Genomic DNA, 23474 nt, shown 5'->3' with positions numbered 1-23474 from the left:
CCAAAACCTCATGTCATTTGTTAATATCTAGCACTCATGTGTGTTTTCAGCTCAAGAAATAGATCTAAAGACTTCGGTGCAATTTTATTAAAGTCGGTGAAGAACCCTTGACTAAGCTGACAGACGAATCATCAGCCCAGTGAGGCCTTGAAATAAAACATGGTGTTTACTGGCCAGAGCGTGTACTTAATGTTTAATATTTAAGGCTAGGAACTACAAAACTTGTGTTATTTGACATTGTTTTTTCTGGAACAAGACTCAATCTCAGTTTCTACCACCTTTAACATGAAGAACAGTCCTTCCCTGACAGCAATGCCAAGAGGATTAACTCCTGCAGTTTACTACAAGGGCCTTGCACCACAAAAGGCCTACTTGATTTTAGCATTGTCTCCAAGTACCTACCTTGGAAAGTACTTGAGGCAGGTATTCTGGTCGGTAAGTGACAAATGGGAAGAGAGCAGAGACATTGGTGAGCACACAGGACAGGATAAGAGGGTCCTTTGTTTCAAAATTAAGGACAAGCTGCAGCAGATCTATGCCATCATTCACTGGGATTTCCTACAGAGGCAGGAAAGGGAAAGCAGAAGGAAAGAAGAAAGGAGTCAACACTCAGTACTTCAGCCTGTAGCACACATCCTACAACTCCTAGAGCTAGGCCACAGAGCTGCTGCTATCCTATCACGCCTCTCAGCTGAACACAACTGTCCTCAAAGCAGAAAGAAAATCAATAGAAATCTCAGTTTAACTGTGTGCTATGTGCAGTTGCTGAGGGGAAAAAGGACAGCAGCATTGCCACGGATGGTAGGGCAGTCTTGAGATGTCAATCTCAAGTCCCCATACTATTGCTTGCACCTCCGGGAAAGGCAAATTTCCTCTCTCAGTTTGGCTCCCAACTCTCCTCTTGACCCTGTCCTACAGATGCCATGCTTAACCAACTATATCAACCCATATAATTATTTTACTATGATTAGAATGATTAGCTAAAGCACATGAGTCTAATCTAATAAAAATATCAAGTCAGTCTACAACAGACTGAGAAAAAAATGCTTTCCTTCTCATTTGCCTGCTGTCGAACATAAAGCAGAGAGAAACTGCTTCTGATCCCCTACTGCCTGAGCATGAGTTTCTCTCATTTAGTTAAAAGTTTTAAAAAAATAAATAATCTAATCAGGGGATGATTAAAAAAGAATAAACTTAGGCAATCTCTGCTTAAGCAGTCCTCTTCTCTTCCAGCCACACACTATCTTAAAGGACACCATCTGAGCACTCTCCTGTGACTTCTCATGGCATAGTGTCCAGAACCAACACATGCTTGACAGAATAGGCGAGTATGAGCTTGGTCCCACCTAAAGAAGGGTCACTAATCCTTATGGGAATCATTCACCAAACAACCTGGGTTTTTGCATGGAGGTAACTGCTACTACAAACTTTTCAAGGACAATATAGCTGAAAAAAGCCACTCTTGTTAACCCAGAACAAGCTAGGAGAACAGGCAAGAGCATCCAGCACACATACGTCTTTATCCAGGGTTCGAAACATCTGGCTGATGACGCTCTCTGAGAAGAAGGTCATGGCATCCCACTGCACAAAGGATGGAGAGAAGATGGAGCAGAGACCTTCGCCTGTCTTAGCTGAAAGGAAGAGAACACTGGAGCTCTCACCATGTTCCTCTTCTCATGCACAACACCACCAGGCTGGTAAGCTCCCACGCTGCAACATCTCAGCACTCACAAGCATTTTGGTCACACAGCTCTCCCTGCAGATGCCTGGCAGGGATGCACCAGGAGCAATTAAGGTGCTCCCATGTGTTTCGCCTCATTCCAGTGAAGGCTCCTGAGACATTAATTCTGACCTTTGAGATACTACAGGGAGCAACACCAACAAGTCACAGAAGGGAAAAGAAAAGGAGGGAGACTGCATGCCCAGATGAAGCACTGCAGGCAAGATTGCCCTCGGTGTGACTTTGCAGAGCACCAAATGGCCTTCCTTCACAGGAGGGAAAACAAAGTGACTGACAGAGTGATTTGCCAGACAGGCAGAACTTCCATGGACAAAAATAATCACTATGTTACAGAGAAAAGAAGGCCCAAATAATTGTAAAGTTGTATCAGAGGGACAGATGCATTTGTTTTGCAGAGAGATTTGGGGGACGGAAAGGAGAAGCCAGGGGCTTTACATTAGCTATTCCACAGGTAGACTGCAAACAGTTAAATTTGGGGTGAGGTGGGTTTCATTCGATTTTGCTTTTAACTTGCAAAGACCTTAAAAGCCTGAAAACCTAGTGTTGAGTCTTGGCTCTCCCTTGAAAACAAGAAGAAAAAAAAAAGGCAAAGCAGTTTCTTCTTGGCTTGAATTAAAAAAATAAATCTCACATCCGTATTTTTTTTTCCGGGTAACTCACAGTTCATGGGTCCCGTATCAACAGGAGCTGTGAGCTGGTACTTCAGCCATTCACCAGCCATTTGGAAGCCAGTTCGAGGGTCCAGACGACAAGCCATCCTCATCACCTCTCCTTGCTGGGCTCGGAAAGCTGCAGTGAAAAATCAGACACGGTGTAACAAGCTGATGCTACAAATGCTCCCTTCCCCAAAGCTCACCTGCAGCTTTGCACACCTGGGAACATTATGGACTGTTGCTCTGGCAATAGCTGTGTAGTAAGCTCAGATACACAGTCAGTAAACTAGGTAAAATGGGAGCGGCAATTTTGGGAGTGATTTAAATGGATTAAAAAAAATAATGATAGATTAACATAAAAAGAAGTACAATTAAAATGCAATATGAATTATGAAAATCTATGCTAAACACAGATTTACTGCAATTAAGCATCTATTTTTCATTAAAAAAATAATCTTCAAACTATACACGTTTGCTGCTTACAAAGCACCTTGAGATACTGAAACCAGCACTAGATAACTACTTTAGCTAAACACACTTTTTCTAGATTATTCAACTTAACTCAGTTCAGATTCTAGGCTGACAAGCTAATGCGAACTCAAAAACCCAAAAAAGTCTTGTTTTCAATTTCAAAGATAGCAAAAGCAAAGTACAGTACAGGATTTTCATTTAATCCAGAAGATTCCAGTACTTGACCACACAAAAGAATCAGCTCTGCTGACTACAGATACAACCTGCATTGTTTAAAAAAAGCTGTTTTATCAAGTAATTTTATTTTGTGTTTCAAATCAGTTTTATTTTCTTATATATGTAATACCTTCAGTATCATTTAACTCCCTAAAACTATTTCAAATTCTGCCTTTGTGATTTTACCTACATTTTTATTTCCACCCAAATACAGTTATTACCATAAGTAAAAAATAAACTATCTAATAAGCAATAAAAATATGCAACACTTAAAATCTTCAAACATAAATGCAGAAAGTAAGAATTTAGGTAATTAAGTATATCCTCCAAGCCACCAAGTGAGTACCAAACGGTATCAGCCAGTGAGAACCCACCTCAGTTTTGGGAAGTAAAATACAAGAAGAAAAAAAATTTATTAATACCCAGGGTTCCCCTTTTGCTGGTTTAAGATCATGATTAAATTTGGCTATTTCAATTGCTCAACTCTATCTACTGGTACTGAACCAGATGCTTCTTAGCAGAGTCAGGACAGATTTTCTTTCTGGAATGACATTTAAAGTCTTTTGTAAGCTGCCTTCCTCTCCTAACCTGAGCAGGGCTCCAGGCTGTTTCATTTCCTCCTCTATGTGACCAAGAGGCACATTTTCTTTGACACTAGGTAGCAAATGCTACTAGGCCACCTACCTGGCCAGCAAGCGAAACAACAGCAAAAAGTAAGTAAAAACGAAATGTCTGAGCTGCCACAGGAAAATCCTAAGTTACTTTAACTCCAAGGTCCAGGATGAAAGAGTCAAGACACAAATAGCAGCTGCCAAGCCAACATGGTGGGGTCCAAGCTCAGCCACCAGCTGAAAGTAAGAGGAAAGGCACCGACAACAGTTTCCACGCAGGATGATGGCAACTTACAGTTGAAGAAGGCATTGAAGTCCTCATCACTGTCAAAATCAAAGCGGGAGTATTCACAACTGGGGCTGTCCGTTTTAGAGGGAAAGCCCACCTGGAGACAGAACAGACAAGGTCAGGAAGAAAGAGAAGTCATTCATCACAGCTAACACCGGCTTCAAGGAGATGAAAACTGAAGGGAAGGAGCAGACAGTAACATGTTGAGATAAGCTGTCTGCTCAGCGGCCTGGAGTCACCTCTCTCGCAGACACAATAAAAATGTAGTTTCTCCCCCACAACCCATAGGCCATGTCCACCCAGGCACCTTCGCACCCCTATCTGGCCACAGTTCCCGCATACCTTCACTAGGTTGGTCATAGATGCACGAAGATACTTGGGAATCATAGCCAGCAACAAGGGGTCGCGAGACAAAACTTCATGCCGAAAGAGGGCTCCCCACGTGATCTGGGTGGAAGAGCGCAGAAACTGGGGGGAGAAGAGGGAATAGAGGAGAACAGAGAAGGATTTCAGTGCTGGAATCTCCACTGCTAACATTAAGTGTTGCTAGCAGAAGGCAATAGCAAATTATACTGATTATTTGGTTGAGGCCAAGGCACCCTGCAGGCACAACTCAAACTTCCAGAGTGACGAAACTTAAATTCTAGGGGCGGATTGCAAATTTTGCACTTTCTACTCAGCACCTCTGTGTCAGGCACTGTTCCTAATGGGGTGGTAACGGAGAAGAAACCACTCTGCCTTCCAGGTCTTCAGCTGAAATGGAGAGCCTAGAAAGTAATACTTGGCAGCTGAAGTTCTGCAGTCTTCTACAGGTTAGCTCAATTATGCATTCACACATTCTTATATAGACATAAACGAGGCTTTCAGCCCTTTACATACCTGGCTGGGATGGGTTGTGAAGGCTAAAAATGAGTCAAGGTATTTTCCAAAGTTGGCTGGCGTTTCCACATCAGCATCCGAGCCCTATTAGGAAGACAAATTTCAGATAAAATACTAACTGTATGTCACGCTGAGCTAAGAAATGGCACGTCTCTGAGTAAAGCAGGAGCACTACATCCAAGGCCACAGACCGTAAAGGAGCAGAGACAAAAACACTGAACAACTGCAGTTTTCTTTGAAACCAGTATAGTCTGAGGAGTAGCAAGTTCTGCCGACCAGCCTGGAGGTGCCGGAGACAGCACCACCCTCATGCAAGAGAAAAGGATGACTTCCCTGATACTGGAGTTCCATTAAAACCAAAGTCATAACTGCTGCTGCTGCCGTGAGTCACAATTTTCCTCCTATTGGGTCAAGCCCACCCCGCAGTACCAAAGCGGAGCAATTCTCAACCACAGAATTTCACAAGCAAACACACCGAGATGATTTCACTCCTGTTCCTCCAAATGTTTCCTGCATTTAACAACACAGACATCTCTTACCAATACCTTTCTGGCAAGTTTGGCATGAAAATAAGTTTTACCCAGAGCCATAAATTCAAGGTTTTGCTGCTCCTCACTAATCATAATGTGACCTGGGGCCCTCAAGATCCCTGTTTTGGAGCTGTACAGCTCAGCGCTGCCTCTCCTGAGCCAATGTGGATGAGAGGACTCAAATCCCCCTCTCATTACTTCATTCCAGACTAACAGCTCCCACTGCCTAACAGCAAGTGAAGTCACCAAAAGTAATAACACACCCTTTGTTCACTGTCCATTCTTTTTAGGGATAAATTCTCGCAGGGTTTTTTTACTTTCCCTCTCTGTGAGAATTTACTCTGCTCTGCTGCTTGCACAGGCTGGCTGCCTCAGTCTCCCCACGAACAGCATCTCTCAACAAGCCTGCCTTCCTTACTGTAGCAGCACTGTGCTGAACGGAGGGAGCAGGAATTCAGGAGTCAGCAGGACATGCAAAGTACCAGTGTGCATCTTCACCTCAACACTGGCATGAAGCATTAGAAAGACGAACAGCAGGAAGAAAACCTGTTTCTTCCTTCAGCTTGAGAGAATCTTAGTAGAAGAACAAACAGGGATATACTTTGAGTTATTTTTAATAGGGAAATTTAAGAGACTTCCAACACAAAAGTAATTTCCTGGAGTACTTTTTCTGCAGCAGTAGACAGCAACAAATTTGGCCAATTTTCAATAAAGCTTCAGTATTTTGTAGAGGTTATAGAAGACAATTCTTGATGACAGCAGAGGCCTGGAATCAGTCAGGGTCCCTCTGTTTTACATTCCTATGACTTGGCAGGATACAGTTACCACTCTTGCAAGCAGAGCCATTCCTGCCTTTTCCAAATGTGTGGAGAGAACCCTACGGCTACTGAATCTGCAGAGATAACCCTGGCCCTACCTTTGATTAGGGTTGCCTCACCCCCAGCCCTAAAAACTAGCTTTGCCAGGGTTGTGTCTGGTATTAGTAGAGACTTACTAGCAACGCACATAGCTGGCTGCCCAAGGCGCACAAAACTTGGCAAAGTCTCTTCAAGAAAACATAGTGCTTCTCCACCAGGCCTTCTCCATCTGCTGTCCTGGGAATGAGGGGAGGGGAAAAAACAGCATCAGTTACTCACGCTGTAGGTAACAGGCACACCGCTATCTATCTCGTAGGTAAAGAGGGGACCAGAGCAATTTGATTTTAGCGCAGTGGGATTTTCTTTGCTATTATCAAGGAGTACTGCTTTATTGGTATCTAAAACCTCCGAGATTGCCTCTCTGAGAGTCCCTCCTGATCAGCTTCAGGCTAGAAGAGAAAGCTGGGGAAGCTGCGATATTTACACCTTCCATTATGGGATCTGAAAAAGCTTTCAGTTTTTCAGGTTTTGCAAAAGAAATGGGGGTTTTGTTCTCTCCTAACCCAGTCTCAGCTTCCCACAGTTAAGCAGCAATATCTTTTGTAAATCACATCTACAAAGATATTCGTATGCAGTTTTGCGTGAAATTACAGCAGCAGGATGGTACTCACTGGGCAGCAGAGAGAATGTAGTGCATGGCAACGTCTCCGAATAAGACCATCAGAGGCTTCCGATCCTCCAGCTTACCCTATGTGTAAAATACGCCAAAAGCCTCAATTAGAACATAACTATTTATTCCCATCAGCCTGTGAAATTAGGAGATGCCCAGCTGTCCTTCCACCTGGGGAAGTGCTTAAGAGTCCATAAATTATTTCAGTAAAAACTTGCCAAAATACCTAAGGTATTCCCAATCTCAAGAATTTTCCCCAAGCAATCCCACCATAGGAACTTTAAACTGAAAAACTGATCCTGAGGCATTGACTATTCTTCACTGCAGACTGGCTAGTTACGTAAGGGCAGCTGATAAACACTCAGCCTCGACCCTAAGCTGCTTGTGAATGTATGGGTCAAATCACTTGTTTAGATCCTTCTGTCATTGCTCTGAGCTGCTAAATGACATAGCTGGTAACAATATTTCCCATTTCACAGTTGTAGAAAGCAGGGAAAAAGAGAGTGCATGGGGATCTCCAACTTCAAAACTGCGAGGAGAGGCAGGGACAGAAGTTGAAGAGGGTTCCAACAGTTGCTGTATGTATTGTGCTGGCATAACATTCACGCTAAGTATCATTAATGTAAGCAGCCAAATTGAATTTTGTTTCTTAAATAGAAGGGCAAAGACATCACTGCGCAATCTGAAGAATTATATAGGAGAATGAGAGGAAAACAAAGGGGAGCCAGACAGAAGAGATGAGGAGGAAGAACTCACCTTCCTGCTGACAGCAATCAGGAGGCACTCTGCTGCTCCTATTTGGAGCTCAGGTTCATTTAGAAGCAGACACAACATCTCCAAGAGCTTGCAGTTGTCTGCTGTGATGTGGCTCAGGGCCACCCAGTCAATGTAGCCAGCCAAGGTGTTGAGTGCTGCTATCCCCACGCGACAGTTTGCCTGGGCCTGCGAACAGAGAGGAGGCACGAGGTCAGAGAGAAACACCAGTTCCCACCTAAAGCCATCCACTCCCTGGAAGAACAGTATCAGGAACCACCCTGAGAGTGAAGTGGCAGCAGAAGGGTACAAGTCCCTGCACTAAGGATGTCAGTTAAGGCCTGGGCACTTCTCCACTTGTGCCTCACTTCTTTCTTCTCCAGGAATTTGTATTATGGGTGAACAAACCCATCTGTAAATGACATCTGCAGGTAATAGACTCCAAAGCCTGGAAGAAGCCTGATTCTAAGCAATCTTAGTCTTAGAATTAGCTAGCTTAGAAGCTAGCTAATGCACTAGCTCCTGTACAGCTCCACTCACCTTTGGCTCCTGGGCCAGATCAGTCTTCTGAAAAAGAAAACAAGAGATGGTAAGTGAGCAGCTATAGCACACGTTTCCACCCAGCCACTGCTGGACAGGCTTATTCTCGAGAACGTAGCCAGAAGCAGCTTCACAGCTCCCTAGTGACAGAGGCTGCAACACAGTCTCTTGCTCACGACATTGCTGCGGCCATCATAACCACCTCCACAGCCCCCTGGCACATAACGCAACAGGACTTTCAATTGCGAGTTAAGCCACAATTTCCTTCTCGTTCAAAAGATGACACTCCAGTTAGCAGGCATCAGGGAGACACAGGGGACAAGAAGGAAAGGCATTTCAGTGCTTCCTGGAAGCTTCCAGGGAAGAAACTTCTGACCTTTTAGAGCATCTTACATCCAAAAGCCAGACTCTGGAAGATGCTGGTGGCTTTTACATGCTGAGATTGATGTCTGAAAAGGGCAAGGGATTTGTCCATGGTCAGAAAGGCAGCTGGAGAGAGAGCTGGAGCAAGAGCTTACAGCCTGACTCCCAGTTCCAAACACTTAGCAGCAGTAATGCACTGCTTGCTCCATCTTTTTGACTAATGTAAACGAGTTCCTCAGACACTCAGGTTTGATCTGTTTTTCAGAAGCAAAGATATGACAAGCGTTTTTTCCTGCTGCAAGGTTTTGGTTTGGAAACTCTGTCCATCAATGTATTCAGTGCAGTGATTTTAAGTTAATCTGGTTGTGTTCCAAGCATTTAACCGAGCCACTACACCAGAACTGCGTACTTATAAGCACCGCAGAGTATGGTCTTGGGGAAATGTCCATCATCTCCCCTAGTCTCAGTGTGCAGACAGGTAACTGAACACCCAACCCTCAGAATTTACCCTGTGTGCAAACATCCCAAAGATCTGCTAACCTGTGGAGTGGTGAGGGCTTCTTGTTCCTGGGGTGCTCCAACCTTGCCAATCAGAAAGATTCCACCGTTAGCAGAAGCAGCCACACTTCAGAGCCTCAAGCATTGCAATTCAAACCTTACCTGGAAATGCATTTCAACCAGACTACAAAATGCACCAGGGTCTCCCACCCACCACCATGAACTGCACAGAGAACTGTCTGCTCTACAGGTGGGTTTGCTCAGCCTGTCAGTGCTTCAGGAGAACGAACAGAAGTCAGGTAAGTTCCATCGCCTCACAATTTCACATTTAGTGTATCTCTGGTTTTTAAGTCACAGAACAAAAAAGGAACAAGAGATACACCTAAGCAACTTATTTCTAGATTGGTTCTCAGTTGTGCTTCACTCTCAAATCCACTTCCTTCTCACAGGAACAGACTAGGGTAGAGACTTGCCTTCACCATCCATCTTGACCAACGTGTACATCTCTGACTCCAGGTGAGAATTCAGGAAAGAAGACTCTTTACACAAAAAGGAAGAGTATTCCTCACCACAACTTGACATAAAAGGGTTTCCTGACCTGAGCTCTCAGAGAAAAGGACCAGAGAGGCCCAGATGAAATGCTGAGACATCAGAACCTCATGCATTTTGGTGCATCACCACAAAGACACCACTACAGCATAAGAGAGCAGATGCAAGCCCAGGACGGCATCTCTTTACCACTGTGCGTTACACAAACTACCCCAAATCTACCTGGTTCTGCTAAAACCACACCTTTGTTTTGCTAAACCATGCATCTACTCAAGCCATTTACACTAGCAAATCCAAACTATCAACATTAACCCTGTCACCCTTGTGTGTTCAGTCTCCCTGATCAGCACCGGCTTCCCAGGCCACAGCAGATCCCTACCTCACAGCAACAGATTTCAAATAATTTCTCCACTTGCTTCCCCCACAACTTGAGAGCTGTACCCCAATTCCTAAATGCCTCCAGCACTGACTGAACCCAAGGAAAGGAGCCTCTTACCATGCGCCTGTACTTGTTGACATTCTGCTGCAGGGTACTTAGCAGGAAACTGAAGATCTTCTCCATGTTCTGGGTGAGGGTTTGCTGGATATCTCGTCGCCGCTGGGTAGGCAGAGTTTGAAAAGTCACCACATCCTCTGCCAAACGTAGGAGGATGAACATCACCAGTTCTGTCTGAGTTTCCTGGTGTCCCAAAATGAAATACACTCCATCAGCACAGTTCAAACATTAAAATCCCTAGAACCCAGCTCAAAGATACAGAGAGACAGCAAGCATGCATAAGGATTCAAGTCACACCTTAGGGAAACAAGAGAGGAGGATGGCCCTCTCTCTGCTAAAACCATCTCCTCAAATAACTTAAACTAGCAGAGAATTTTAAGTCCATCATCAGCCGGTCTCAGTTGACCAGCTGAGGCTTTCCTCAGGATGATGGAAGACTGTAACCCATACTACGAGCAAGCAGAAGAGAACAGACGGGTGTGTTTCATACCCCTTGCTTGGAGAGGGTATCCAGCTCCTTTAGCATGTCAGGCCAGTGCTGAGGCCATTCACGCTTGATCATCTCCACCACAATGCGAGACAGAACATCCTTAATGTGACTTTCCTCCTCCAGAATACTTTGAGTTCCCTGTGACAGAAAAGGGGCACAGTTATACAAAACGGCAAACATCAGACATCTGTAATTCTGACCTGGGAAGCACAGTGATTGCAAATATTCTAAACCACACAAAATAATAACAACAAAACACAACATTGCGCAGCTCTTCATCCCAACTACCTCGAGTGACGCTCCTACCCTCCCAAGCACCCATAGCTACTGAACTCTAGGAAACAAAAAGGATTTTCCTCAAAAGAAGGTCACTTGGTCACGAGAGCAATCACAACAATAGAGAATACAACTAAGATAATGACTTCAGTATTCTTGCAAAGAACATCCATATTTACTGAACTTCCTCCTAAGAAAAGATAAAGTACCTTATGTATCTCATCCAAGCCTCACGACTTCCTGCCACATGAGGTGACATGGTTAGTGACTACAAGACAGAGAAAAGCACTGGAACAACCAAGGATGCACAGCAAGAAAGTAATGAAATGTAGAATTGAATTCAGATCTTCTGTGCTAATTAACAGGAGTCTTTTTTCCTTTTGCTCCCACTTTTCCCAAGTGAGAGAATCACGTTTCAGAGAATAGTCTGGGGTGGAAGGTACTTACACTGGATATGAGGCCCATGACATTGTTCTTTAAATAAACTTTTTCTAGGCGAGGCATATTATTCCAGCGGAACCTGTTTGAAAGAATTTCAAAATAAAAAAAAAAAAAGACAGAGAAACAAAAAGGACATCAAGTCAAAACATTTATAAAGATCTCTGACTTGATTCTCCATGAGCTATCACTTCTTTACCCAAACTAAAGAGAGACACTACAGCTCACTGACCCTGCCAGTACCTAAGCTCTTAAATGAAAAGGCTGAGTTAAAACTGCTGCTGGCAAATGGGCGTGTACCACTGAGGTCAAGAGACATGAGAAGCAGCAGCAAAAGCACAAAGCATCAGGTCTGCAAAGGCAGCAGAGAGAGGAATCTCAGAACTGAACTAATACAAAGCCTCTTTGTTAGCATGAGGCTAATGACAGAGAATGCTGCAAGCACCTACTGATAACCCCATGTGCTTATTTACATCTTGCGATGTCAACGCGTCTAGGAGCTTGGTGAATTAACCTTCCCGACCTGCCTGAAAGCCATTTTCTCCTCCACTTCTTTTACAGGGGAGGAAAGAAACAGAGCAGGACAGCAACTGTCCTTTGCTGCAGGGCAGACTCTCTGCGCCCTCTAAGTGCCTCCCTGAAGCGGGAAGGGCCGGAACGGGCTCAGAGCCCATCCCGGTGGCTGCGTAGCAGCGGCCCGGCACCCACCGCCGGCGCAGGGGCTGGGGCGGCGGGGCCGGGCTGCCTTACTTGACCACATGCTCCAGGATCTGCAGGCCGAAGTGCCGGACGATGGCCGTCTGCGTCTTCTCTGCCAGCTTCAGCCCGCAGGGCACGCAGATAGGACACTTCTCCTTGAACTCCTCGCAGAACTGGGAAAGGGCCGGGGTCAGGCACACGCAGTTAAAACACAGCGCGGGGTCGGGGCGGGGGTAACGGGGGGGGGGGGGCAGCCCCGACCCCTGAGGGAGCAGGCCATGGGGGGCCGCCCGACGCCCTCAGCGCCGCACGGGCGCAGCCCCCGCCGCCTTCCCCCACCTGCCGATGACTCCCAGCGCCTCAGGGGCTGCCCGGGCCCGGCCCGGCCCGGCCCGCCACCCCACCCTCACCCGCCGGGCCCCGGGGCCGTGCGGACGGGAGTACCCGCGTGGCCGGAGCCCGGCGCCTCCTCTCCCCGGCCCGGTACCTTGAGCGCCTCCAGGCGGTAGCGCTGCGTGGAGGCCGGGTCCATGATCACCGTCACCGCCTTCACCAGCTGCTCGCAGAGGCTGCTCACCTGCTCGGCGGACATGGCGGCGGCGGCGGCGGCGGGCCCGCACCACCGGCCACCGACTGGCGATAGGTGGGGGGGCGGCCGCCACGCGGCGCACGCGCGGCACGACAGCGGCTCTGCGCATGTGCCAGGGGAGGTGGCGGGGAAGGCGCATGCGCCGTGGCCAACTCCCCCCGTCCTCCCGAAGAACTACAACTCCCAGCGTGCCCTGCGCGGCGGACTACGGCTCCCGGGAGGCGGCGGGGCGGGGCGGGCGGCCGGTCAGTCAGTCAGTCGGGCGGGAGGCGGCGATGGCGGCAGGGGGGATGTCGCGGGGCCGGGAGCGCGTGGTGGCTCTGGTGGACATGGACTGCTTCTTCATGCAGGTGGAGCAGCGCCTCGACCCGCAGCTGCGCGGCCGCCCCTGCGCCGTGGTGCAGTACACCGAGTGGCAGGGCGGCGGGTAAGTGCGGCCGCCCGTAGCAGCGGTGGCGGCGGCGGGCCGCGGCCCCCCCGTACCCCCTCCCCGCCACCGCTCTCCGTGTCTCCTTGCAGGGTCATCGCCGTGAGCTACGAGGCGCGCGCCTTCGGCGTGTCCCGCGGGATGTGGGCGACCGAGGCGCGGGCGATGTGCCCCGAGCTGGCCCTGGCGCGGGTGCCCCAGGCGCGGGGCAAGGCCGACCTCACCCGGTGAGCGGGGACGGGTGTGGGTGCGTGCGGGGGTCCGCCTTACGCGGGACGGCGGCTTGATGCTGTGGCCGCCGCCCGGCAGGTACCGGGAGGCCAGCGTGGAGGTGATGCAGGTGCTGTCGCGCTTCGCCGCCATCGAGCGGGCCAGCATCGACGAGGCGTACCTGGACCTGACGGGCAGCGTGCGGGAGCGGCTGCGGGCCCTGCGGGGGCAACCGCTGCCCGCCGCCCTCCTGCCCACCACCTTCGTGCAGGGGCTGCCCGAGGAGACCGGACCCCAGCCCGGCGGGAAGGGTACACACCGATCTGTCCCTAAGCCTGACGAGAAGGGTACGCGCTGACCCGGTCCCCAGTCCCAGGGGACTTTGGCCACCGGGGCCGGTGCTTTGCATACCGCAGTGGGGCAGCTCTAACGGCTGTGCTTTGAGGCTAAACACCACAGGGAGAAAGGAGCCCAGTGCTGCCGGCCCACTCCATCGGTAACACTCCCAACAGAGCTAGAGGGTGGGCTGCTTTATTCCCCCCCAGAGCAAGAGCACGGTAAATAGTATCCGTGTTTTCCCCAATGAATGGCTTTTAAGGTGCCTACTTCTTGTCCTTGCTGTTGGTACACGGTTACAGAAGCGTGTGGCTGCTTGCTGGGGCTTGCTGAGGCTACCAGTCCCTTTGCTAGGCTCAGCAAGAAATGCCCACGTTGATCCCCTTTGTGTCCCTTTTGCAGAGGAGCTGCGGCAACGTGGCTTGCACGAGTGGCTGGCATCGCTGTCTTTCGATAACCCTGATTGTCCTGACCTGCAGCTGACCATGGGTGCAGTAATTGTGGAAGAAATAAGGGTGGCTGTAGAAGCAGCCACTGAATTCAGATGTTCAGCTGGAATTTCGCACAACAAGGTACACATGTAACACATCAGCCTGATTTCCTCTGAGTAGCAGAGTCGGAATATACTGTAGACCTTCTCCTGTGCACTCTTCCACATCTCCCATAGAAGATGAGCTGAGGGGGGAACTCAGCCATATGCGAGCACACCTTCAGGAAAATTATAGGACATCTGAGAATGGGAGGAATTTTTTTCCCAGAGATGTGGCCTATGCAGTCAGCACACAATTAATTTACTGCCTGCGTTCCTGGCGTACCCTAATGAGTTAGCTCACTAGGAGGAAAAGGGTTTTAAGTCCCCCAGGAGAGTTTTATTTGAGGAAAAAATGAGAGCTTAAAGCAGGAAATATCCACCTTGAGTTGTAGGCAACACTGGCTGTAGCCAGGGAATGGTTTTTACTGACACAAATTCCCAGCAACTTGGAGGAAGAAGAATATCGGTTTGGGGCACTGAGGTGAATCGGGTTGCTTTTCCTCTTTCTGGTCAATCACTCTTTACCCCTGCTGGCTGTGCTTTGGGTGATGCTCAGCCAGCTGCTGAGAGCAGTCGCTGGAGCACTTGGTGCATGACAGCAGCTGCAGAAACAAACGGACTTTGATGCTGCAGCTACAGAGGGTTTCCTGCTGAGTGGTTTACTGAGAGCACCCAGCGCTTGTTTCAGCTTTTGCAGAAAAGGTTTGTACCTACAGAGACGAGCTGGCCGTGGAGGCACTGCAGTGTGTCCTGCACAGCCACATGTAGGATTTTGCCCTGGTAATCTGCATTGTGCTTGCTCGTATAGATATACAGCTCTGCAGGGATAGCACAGTACACCATAATTTCCTCGCTCCCTTTAAAACAAAAAAAAAAATTAAGAATGCTGGCATAGAAACTTAATGGAAGCTGGGAGAAGCTGCAAGAGATTGCAGGGATGTTCTCTGCTATTCTTGGCTAAGCAGAGCAAAAAGGCAAGTTGAACTTCCCTTCCACTGGAAATTTCTACACCAGTGATCTTCATCTAGCTCATTTCTGCCTCGCAGTCTGCTCTGGTTTCAAGGTGAGCTGGTGCAGAACTAGCTCCAGTACCTGTGTACAGCTGCTAATAGTTCCAGTTGTTTCTGCAGCAGTCTAGGATGAAATTTGCCTCCCTTAAGATTCAAAACATCCATTTAGTCTTTATCCTTTTCTTATTTTGCCCAGAGCCTGCACTTTTAAAGTCATAACTGTACAGATAAGCCCCTTTTGCAAAGGCTGAAACAAGTGCTGGGTGCTCTCAGTAAACCACCCTGCATCTCACTCAGCAGGAAATCCTCTGTAGCTGCAGCATCAAAGTCCAGTTGTTTCTGCAGCTGCTGTCGTGCGTTGTTTTCCATAATGATTTTGTTCAGCGAGTTGCACTCAAATGGGGATGTTAAGAGTGAGATCCTGGAGGGATCTGTCTGGGGTCCGCTAAGAGCTGATATTGGGGGTGTTGGTTGATGAGAAGCTCAATACGAGCTGGCAATGTGCAGTCGCAGCCCAGAAAGCAAACCGCATCCTGGGCTGCATCAAAAGAAGCATGGCCAGCAGGTTGAGGGAGGTGATTCTGCCCCTCTACTCTGCTCTGGTGAGACCCCACCTGGAGTACTGCGTACAGCTCTGGGACCTCCAACTTAAGAAGGACGTGGACCTGTTGGAGCGGGTCCAGAGGAAGGCAACCAAGATGATCAGAGCAACCTGGTCTAGTGGAAGGTGGCCCTGGACATGGCAGGGGGGCTGGAACTAGATGATCTTTAAGGTGCCTTCTAACCCAAACCATTCTATAGTTCTATGATTTCCAATGAAGCCTATAGAAAGGGAACAGCTGTAGGAATTCAGGTGATGCTAAGCACAGATGTGTCTGGGCTGTGAGACTTATGGGAGATGAAACTAGAGCTGAAAAGTCTAGAAACAGTCTGAAATCGCCGAGGAGTGCTTCTTATGCTCCTCACTGACTGTTTTAGTGTTTTATAGGAAAAAAGCAACCAGCAGGCTTTTGGCTAAGTCACAATAAGTCAGGAAGTAGCCTGGAGTTACTGTGGACAAGCAGCAGGATGAGTCAGTAAATTGAGTGCTCTTGTAGAAACGGCAAATCCTGTTTCAGCATGTGCAAATTAGAGAAGGTGTCAGAAAATGTAAATTATTTCTCCCCATGAAGTCTCAGTAATTGGTTCAGCTTGAAGCACTTCACTTTACAAACAATGTGGGTAAACTTGGAAGAGTCTCCAGTGAAACAAGAATAACAATAATTGGACATCTGGAAAATGACTGGGTATGAAAAGTTGAAGGAAAGGGATCTACTTTCTCTAGAAAAGAGAACGTATGTAAGCCTGTAAAACAGGCTGTGAATAAAGATCATAGCTTAATAGGCAGGAAGGAAATTTTTGCTTAGTTATAGGATGTGTGGTGAAGCAGTGAAAGGGGAAATTATTAGACTTGTTCAAAAAAACCCCAAACACCCAGCTAAACGTATTTCAGGCTGGTCTGTGTATTCTTGATCCTATGGTAGATTATAGTGGGAGGGGAGGCTGTATTGCAGATAAGCTAGACAACATCCCTTCCAGGCTAGCATTTCTGTGTTTTGCAGATTTCCTTTTGCAGCATTATGCTGCTGTGGACCTCGCAGAGAGAAGAATAAAATAGTGACACTGAGAAAAAGCAAGACAAACATAGAAGATGAAGGAGCAAGACATAGTGAGATAAATAGCCTGGGGAGGATTATGGGGATGCTCTGGAAGTTCTAGCATGCTTGCCTGATGGAAAACTAAGCCAACCAGAACAGGTGATAGACCCAGATCCCCTAAGCTGCCTGGAGCAGGAGTCTAGCCCTTTGCAGAGCTAGAAGTCTGGAAGCAGCAGTGCTTTCAGAGCACCCAGCCAGTGCATGCCAAGTCCCAAGGTGGGTACTACCTGGGAGCAAGCAGTGGTGCAACCTGCGTGTCCTTCCTAGCAGCTATTCCAAAGGCAGCCCTTAGGGATGACACAGCACAAGCCGTTAGGTAGAGTCACAATAAAATCTGTGCAAAGTTTGTAATAACAGTGTTTCCACCCTCTTCTGTGTTAACAGACACTGGCAAAACTGGCCTGTGGGTTAAACAAGCCCAACCGCCAGACACTAGTATCTTCACGATTTGTCCCTCAGCTCTTCAGCCAGCTGCCAGTCGGCAATATGTAAGTACTGGGGAGCTGCCTGCTTTTGTGCAGCCCAGGGCTCAGGCTGAGCTGCTCTGTGGCAAGAGCCTGTATTCAAAACGCTGGTGCCGCGCTTCCACAATCCAGGCTTTTATCAAGAAGAGAGCCCTGTTTGTCTTCATTGTTGTGGTACTCACTCCTGTTGGTTTGTCATCATTGCTTGTGTGAGCAGAACTGTTCCTGGACACCTTAACAGAGAGCAATTTGATGCTAATTGATAGCAACCAGCAAAGGCTTTCAACTCCACAGTAACTGCTCATCAATGCTTCTAAGAAATGGAGAGGAAATCCTGGCAGTAATCCCTCACAGCTGTGAGTGACAGTTCAGGAGGAGCGTGCTTGGGAACTGCAGCCCTGCCAGTGAAGGGTCCACACTCGAACGGCCCACTAGTGTCCTGTGGGCAGCCTGTCCCTGGGTAGGGCAGTGCTGAAGATGATTGCTGGGGTGCACAGGTATAAGCCAGGAGCAGCTGTGGGCAAGGAGGCCATAAGCTGTGCTCCCAGAGAGCAGATGTGGTTTGGTTTTGAGCACCTACACTGTGCACTAGTACTTTTCCTGGTGTAGAGAAGAGTTACCAGGACCGCTGTGCCAGAAGAATGCATCCCCGGTTCTGCTCTCCAGCACTGCTGCTCTCTGCTTTCAGTGTCTCACTAGGGATGGAGAGGGGGGTGTGTGGGAGGGACCTGTCTGTGTAGGAGGAAGCAGGGACTGGTGTGAGGCATTCTTCAGAGTGTGGTTTGGGAGAAGCACTGAAACTGGGTGAGCCAAGAGCGGTTCCCACTTCAAGTCCTATGTGTCATTCTACTACAAGCAGAAAAGCTGTTATGTATCAAGTGTTCCCTTCCCAAATCCTGCTAGTTCCTGACTGCTGCTAGCTGTCCCCATCCAGGGACAGCATAGACTTGGCATAGTCTCCATATGATGCTTCATTTGTGTTTTCTCTTTTTTTCTTTCTCTGCCGTAGCCGTAACCTGGGAGGCAAGCTTGGTACTGCCATCACAGACATCCTGGGAATAGAGTACATCGGGCAGCTGACACAGTACAGTGAGACAGAGCTCCAGACTCACTTTGGAGACAAAACTGGGTAATGATAAATCACTTGCCACAACTTGGCTCTTGGCAGGAACTGACACTTCCTTTTGGTCACAGATTGTTCTGCTGTGATTAGGAAGGTTGGAAGGTAAAACTTCAGTGACATCTTTGAGAAGCACTGGTCTGGCAGGCCCACAAACAGGTTTCCAGTCTCGCCTGCTCCCAGGCACACTCCCCAGGATAATGTTTTGCCTGTCAGCCAGCTCCTCTGCCTTCCTTTACAGTGTCTAAGGCTGGGGCCAAGCTGTGGAAGGGCTCCCTGCAGGCTGGGAACCAGGCAGGCTTGGCAGCCTCATTACAGAGGAAATTACAAGGCTGGGCTGGAGCCTGAAACACCACTTCTGGGCCCAGAGCAGCGGTTGGGGTGCCCCACGGACTGTTGAACTGCTGCCACTTCAGGAGAAGAGGCAGAGGAGTTGCATTGACAGGCATTTGTGGCCTGAAGGAAGCCTGCCTGTTCAGCTGCGGCTGCAACTACAGAGCTGGGGATGAGAGGCAGAGTCACAGCTTGCACAGAGCTGAAAGCACGGCTCAGCAGAAGGCTGACTTGCTGCCCAGTGATGCCTGCCTGTCTGTGGCTTTCAGGTCCTGGCTCTATGACTTGTGCAGAGGAATTGAAGATGAACCTGTCAAAAACCGGTACCTTCCCCAGTCCATTGGCTGCAGCAAGAACTTCCCTGGGAAGACAGCCCTGGCCACGCAGAAGGAGGTAGGAGAAGCCTACATCTAGCACAAGGCTTGGCCTTTGCACTGGAGAAGATGAGAACGCTAAAAGCTGAGACTAGCTTGTAAAACTGCTGCTTTTCTGTGTCCTGGTGCCCTGAAATTCAGCCTAGGGGTTCAGTGGGAGGAGTTGGTTTGGGCCCCAGAAATTAGGGAAACCCCTCTTTGACAGAAATGCACTGACGAACTCCTGCACAAAGAAGTCCAACTTTATTGTAATTTCCGTAAGCAAAACTACGGGCCTGTGCTGTTCAAAAGGTATTCACGGTGCCAAGCTTAAAGGGCTTGGTTGCTAGAAAGAAGGTAACTAGCCCAAAGAAAGAGGGAGGATGGACCTTACCTGCTAGCTGGGGAGAGGTTCCCACAGAGCTATAGGGAGACTCAAAGAGAGATCATGGGCCGGGGACCCAGATTACTTGGCGAAGTCTAGTAATAATGCTGCAGGACTTGTATGGTATCTACGATGCCTTGCCTCCAGCACTGAATCCTCACCTGGGCTGATTTCTTCAGGAGTACTCCTGTGATGGGGCCTCGTGATAGTCTGTGTCCATTCCAGTCTGATGCCCCTCCAGCATTCCTCCGTGTGCAGAGCGTTGTGCTGGCACTGCTGTGAGCAGAGGCCCAACCTGTCTGTTACCACTGTTTTGTCCAGGTGCAACACTGGCTCCTGCAGCTGGCCTTGGAGCTGGAATCCAGACTGACCAAGGACAGGAGCCAGGTAAGGAGGGCAGGCGTGGGAACAGCGTTCTCCCTGCTGGCCTTCAGGAAGCCATGCAGCGCGTTTGTACCGTGAGCTGTTCTGCGGGAGGCTGAGGGCAGTGTGTGGCGGAGGAAGAAATCTGCTCGCCCTCAGATGTGTGCCCGTGTGCTGAGGTGCCCCAAAGCAGAGGTGTGCAGGAGCCCACCCAGGGAAGGATGGTTTTGCCCCAGAATACTGCAGGGCTGAGGAAGGTCCTTGTCCCGTGCTTTAGGATGCGGGGACCTGAAAGCCACCACACCTTCATTCTGCTGCACTGCTGCTCCCTTGCAAGCCCTTTGCTGATGCCTGTGCTGTGGGCTGTGAGAGGAAGCGATATGCTCAAATCCAAATGGTAGACTGCAGGCCAGGGTGAGATTAATCTGCTAGCTTCATCACTGCCAGGGTGGCCAAGAAAAGGCACGCAGTTGACTCTGAAGGAAAGTGAGGACTAACTGCTTCCTATCCTGTGTGGCACAGCTGTACAAGCGCTTGCTGTCCTGTATCTCGTCCCTTGGAGATCAGGCCAGGCAGGACAAGCTGCCATCTGTCACACTGCGTCATCGGGAGGTGGTAGCTGACAGCACAGGGTTCTGGGCAGCGAGGCCGTCTCCTCGGCCTTTCCTGCTCTGTCCTGCAGGGGTCGCTTGAAACTCGACTATCTGTTCTCCCTGCAGAACCACCGAGTGGCCAGGCAGCTGATGGTGGTCATCCGCATGCAGGGAGACACCAGGGTGTCCCGCTTCTGTGCTTTGTCCCGCTATGATGCCCAGAAGATGTGCAACGATGCCTTTGCCCTCATCCAGAACTGCAACATGGCTGGGCTTCACCAGGCGGCCTGGTGAGTGTGGGAGGAAGTGGTTCACGTCCCCGTCAGGGGTTGTTCTGCTGCAGGAGGTGTAGGGTGAGCCAGGGGCCTGACAGAAAGGAACGAGTGTTACGCTGACTGGTAGGAAAAGCAATCCCCAGCACACACACAGCAGAGCGCAGCGACCTCCGCTTGTTAGCAGCAGGACGGCTCTGAGAGCCTGGCCTCTTCCCAGCCCCACATCTGTCCAGACGCTTCGGACTTCTGTACTTGGAGCTGATCATTGCTACTGGCCTCGGGGGTGTCCAGCTGGAGCGAGGCAGTTCTTGCGCTGCTGGGCTGGAGAAGCTAGCTGCGCCTTGCTTTCCTCCCCTAAGGACAAAGGTGCTTTTTGGGAGAAGGCTGTTGGGGCAGGAAGGAAAACTAAGGTGCACAGCTTCCATATTCATTGTTATTTCCTTCCTTCCTCCTGCTCTGCAGTGAAGGCTGAGGCATAGCTAAGGCAAGAAGGTCCTGTATTAACTCATTAATAGCTGCTGCTCCCTTAAGGCCCTCTCGCCCTGATTGGGAGTCTCGCTGCAGTTCTGGCCAGTGGTGGACCGAAAGTCCAGGCTGGCAGCTGGCTGCCCCTGCTCCAGTGCCCTTTCCTTTGGGAAATGCCATTCTGGTAAGAGGTTTCCTGCTCTGCCCAACACAGCCTGCCATGTCTGTGAGACTGTGTTCTGGAGGTAGCAATACTAACAGTTTTTCAGAGGAAATGTCTCTCCCACCCCTTGCCAGATACTGCAGTTCCCCTGTCCCCTGCCTGTGAACATTTTATGTTGCTTAATGTCCTACCTCAAAAGACTCCTTGCTTCCCAGGCTGGTGTCCGAACTGATGTTGGTCTGTCCTTTGCAGGTCTCCACCGCTCATATCGGTGCTTCTCTCGGCAAACAAGTTCACAGAGCCTGCCACGCATCTCTCTGCAGGCATTGCCACCTTCCTGACGAGTGATGCCCAGCCTGATGGCACTGCCACTGCCGGCCAAAACACGTCTTCTAGGAGGCCCAAGGTCAAGTTCTTCAGGAGCCCAAGCAAAGAGCTTAGGCAAAAGCCAGCTAATGCTATTGAGTCGTTCTTCCAAAAGGCGGCAGAAAGGCAGCAGTCACAGATGGTGGCAGCAACCAGCCTGCCTGCTGGTACCACTGCAGAGTCACCTATGCCCAGCTCCCCGGAGCACCAAGAGAGGAATGGTGTTGGACTTACCTCTCTGCAGTCTGACCTGGAGTCCCCTGTGAAGCAGAGTCCCAGAGATGGGAGTCCTAGGTCTCCTTACAAGAGGCTTGCTTTTGAGAAGTCGCTGTCTGATGCTACGCAAACACCCTCGACTCCACCCAGCTCCAGGACCATTCTGAAATTAGAGCCGGCTATGGAGGGAAATGAGCAGAATTTGCCACCTTCTCCTGAGCTTGCCCCGCTCCCTCCAGCATCACCGGGGGACCAGCAGCGCTGTGAGAAGTGTGGCCAGCTCGTGCTGGTGTGGGAGTTCCCAGAGCACATGGACTACCACTTTGCTCTGGAGCTGCAAAGCTCCTTCCTGGAGCCCAGCGCTCCCACAGCTCCAGCAGCAGCTCCCAACTCAAAGGCTGCAGTTTCCAAGTCTCCCACCAAGGCAAAGAACAAGCCCAAGACTCCAGCAGGATCTAGTGCAAAACGACCCAGAGAAGGCGTGACGAGAACTTTAGATTTTTTCTTTAAGCGCTTACCTCCTTAACTCCCAGCCGTGCTGGCAGTTTTTAGATAATCAGTATTTTTAAAGAATCAGTGTTTTTAAATACAGTTAAAAGTTTTTATACTGCCTGTCAGGTTTTAATGCAGAAAAGTCTAATAAATTATGTGGACCCAGAACCTATGAATCGCATATGATGCTGGACGTACTCCATTTAGCTGGTGGCAGCTAGCTTGCCTCTGGCTGCTCAGTGCTACCAGAAGGTGCATCATGCTGTCACCTACACCTCCTGCTATGGGTGTTTCCGTAACATCACTGCTCAGTAATTCTGTTCTACAGCTTTCTGTTCCTACTGTAAAGGCTTATTCCAGGGAAGCCCCAGCCAAGTCCTAGGCTTGAACCCCTATTCAGTAACTTAGTATGAAGCCTTCATCTCATAGTGGTTTTCCTCTGGCTACAGTTGCAGGCCTTGCCCTTACTGTATAACTTATATATGGTAGGGTAGCCCTGTATTTTCTTCTCCCCTCTCCACCTGGAAGACGCTGATTTTTATTCCTCTCTCATAAGGATTTTTGTTACAGATGGTTTGGCAATTCCCTCTGTGTAGCACTGCATTGTGTGATGCTTGTCCCCAGCTCTGAAGCACACAAGAAAGACTGCTCCTGTCAAATAAGGTTTGAGGAAGTTGGTGCTGAACAAGCATACTTTTTGGTGTGCTTTTTCGAGTCTCAGCACCAGTTCCTGATAATTGCTATTGACACATAAGCACATAAATAAAGTCTAGAGTCCTCATGGAAGGGAGGGGCAATACGTCAGAGTCACGTAGGCCTCTGTGAAAGCTTTCCTCCTCACAGAAAGCGTGTATAACAACATTGTTCCTCCTTCACAGACACTGGGTGATAACTACATGTAACCGGATGACAGGTGCCTGTTTTGATCCTCTGTCAAATGACTAGTTCAGCTCTCTGGGCCACAGTTCACATCAGCGTGGCTGCCCCAGCACCCCACAAATTACAACACAACCAACAAAGAATACCATGGAGGGGACAAGCAGGCACTGAGAGGGGGTGAGAGTGG

The 23474-nt window shown here is 49.2% G+C and overlaps 2 protein-coding genes across 9 annotated transcripts in view; one reads left to right on the top strand and one right to left on the bottom strand.

Annotated features, from left to right (window-relative positions):
• XPO5 (exportin 5) overlaps positions 1-12689 on the bottom strand; it is a 30543-nt gene extending 17854 nt beyond the window's left edge. For 3 of the 7 annotated variants that reach the window (XR_008465244.1, XM_054194115.1, XM_054194118.1), the window contains exons 1-16: positions 12507-12689; positions 12071-12192; positions 11330-11402; positions 10607-10744; positions 10117-10299; positions 9114-9155; positions 8211-8237; positions 7674-7859; positions 6919-6995; positions 6385-6484; positions 4861-4944; positions 4324-4449; positions 3988-4078; positions 2402-2530; positions 1516-1631; positions 403-558 (exon numbers count right to left, since the gene is read on the bottom strand). Coding sequence is in view for 6 of the 7 variants with exons in the window: in XM_054194115.1 (XP_054050090.1) it covers positions 403-558; positions 1516-1631; positions 2402-2530; positions 3988-4078; positions 4324-4449; positions 4861-4944; positions 6385-6484; positions 6919-6995; positions 7674-7859; positions 8211-8237; positions 9114-9155; positions 10117-10299; positions 10607-10744; positions 11330-11402; positions 12071-12192; positions 12507-12611 (1755 nt within the window). In the remaining variant the exon portion in view is untranslated. The remainder of the gene's footprint in view (positions 1-402; positions 559-1515; positions 1632-2401; positions 2531-3987; positions 4079-4323; positions 4450-4860; positions 4945-6384; positions 6485-6918; positions 6996-7673; positions 7860-8210; positions 8238-9113; positions 9156-10116; positions 10300-10606; positions 10745-11329; positions 11403-12070; positions 12193-12506) is intronic. The other 4 variants (XM_054194119.1, XM_054194121.1, XM_054194116.1 and 1 more) reach the window with 3 other exon arrangements.
• Positions 12690-12857: 168 nt separating this feature from the next.
• On the top strand, positions 12858-22571 carry POLH (DNA polymerase eta). 2 transcript variants are annotated; one of them, XM_054194703.1, is made up of 10 exons: positions 12858-13035; positions 13128-13262; positions 13345-13592; positions 13984-14153; positions 17205-17308; positions 18294-18413; positions 19007-19130; positions 19797-19862; positions 20558-20721; positions 21587-22571. In XM_054194703.1, exons 1-10 carry the CDS (start codon positions 12884-12886, stop codon positions 22440-22442), a joined length of 2139 nt encoding a protein of 712 aa, XP_054050678.1. In that variant the 5' UTR covers positions 12858-12883; the 3' UTR covers positions 22443-22571. The 2 variants fall into 2 exon arrangements, with proteins under 2 accessions (XP_054050678.1, XP_054050677.1); XM_054194702.1 differs by lacking the exon at positions 19797-19862 and having other exon boundaries at positions 12866-13035.
• Positions 22572-23474: the final 903 nt, after the last annotated feature.

This window comes from Rissa tridactyla, chromosome 3 (assembly GCF_028500815.1).
Source record: "Rissa tridactyla isolate bRisTri1 chromosome 3, bRisTri1.patW.cur.20221130, whole genome shotgun sequence".
Taxonomy (NCBI): domain Eukaryota; kingdom Metazoa; phylum Chordata; class Aves; order Charadriiformes; family Laridae; genus Rissa; species Rissa tridactyla.
This window is presented reverse-complemented; position numbering and strand designations above follow the sequence as displayed.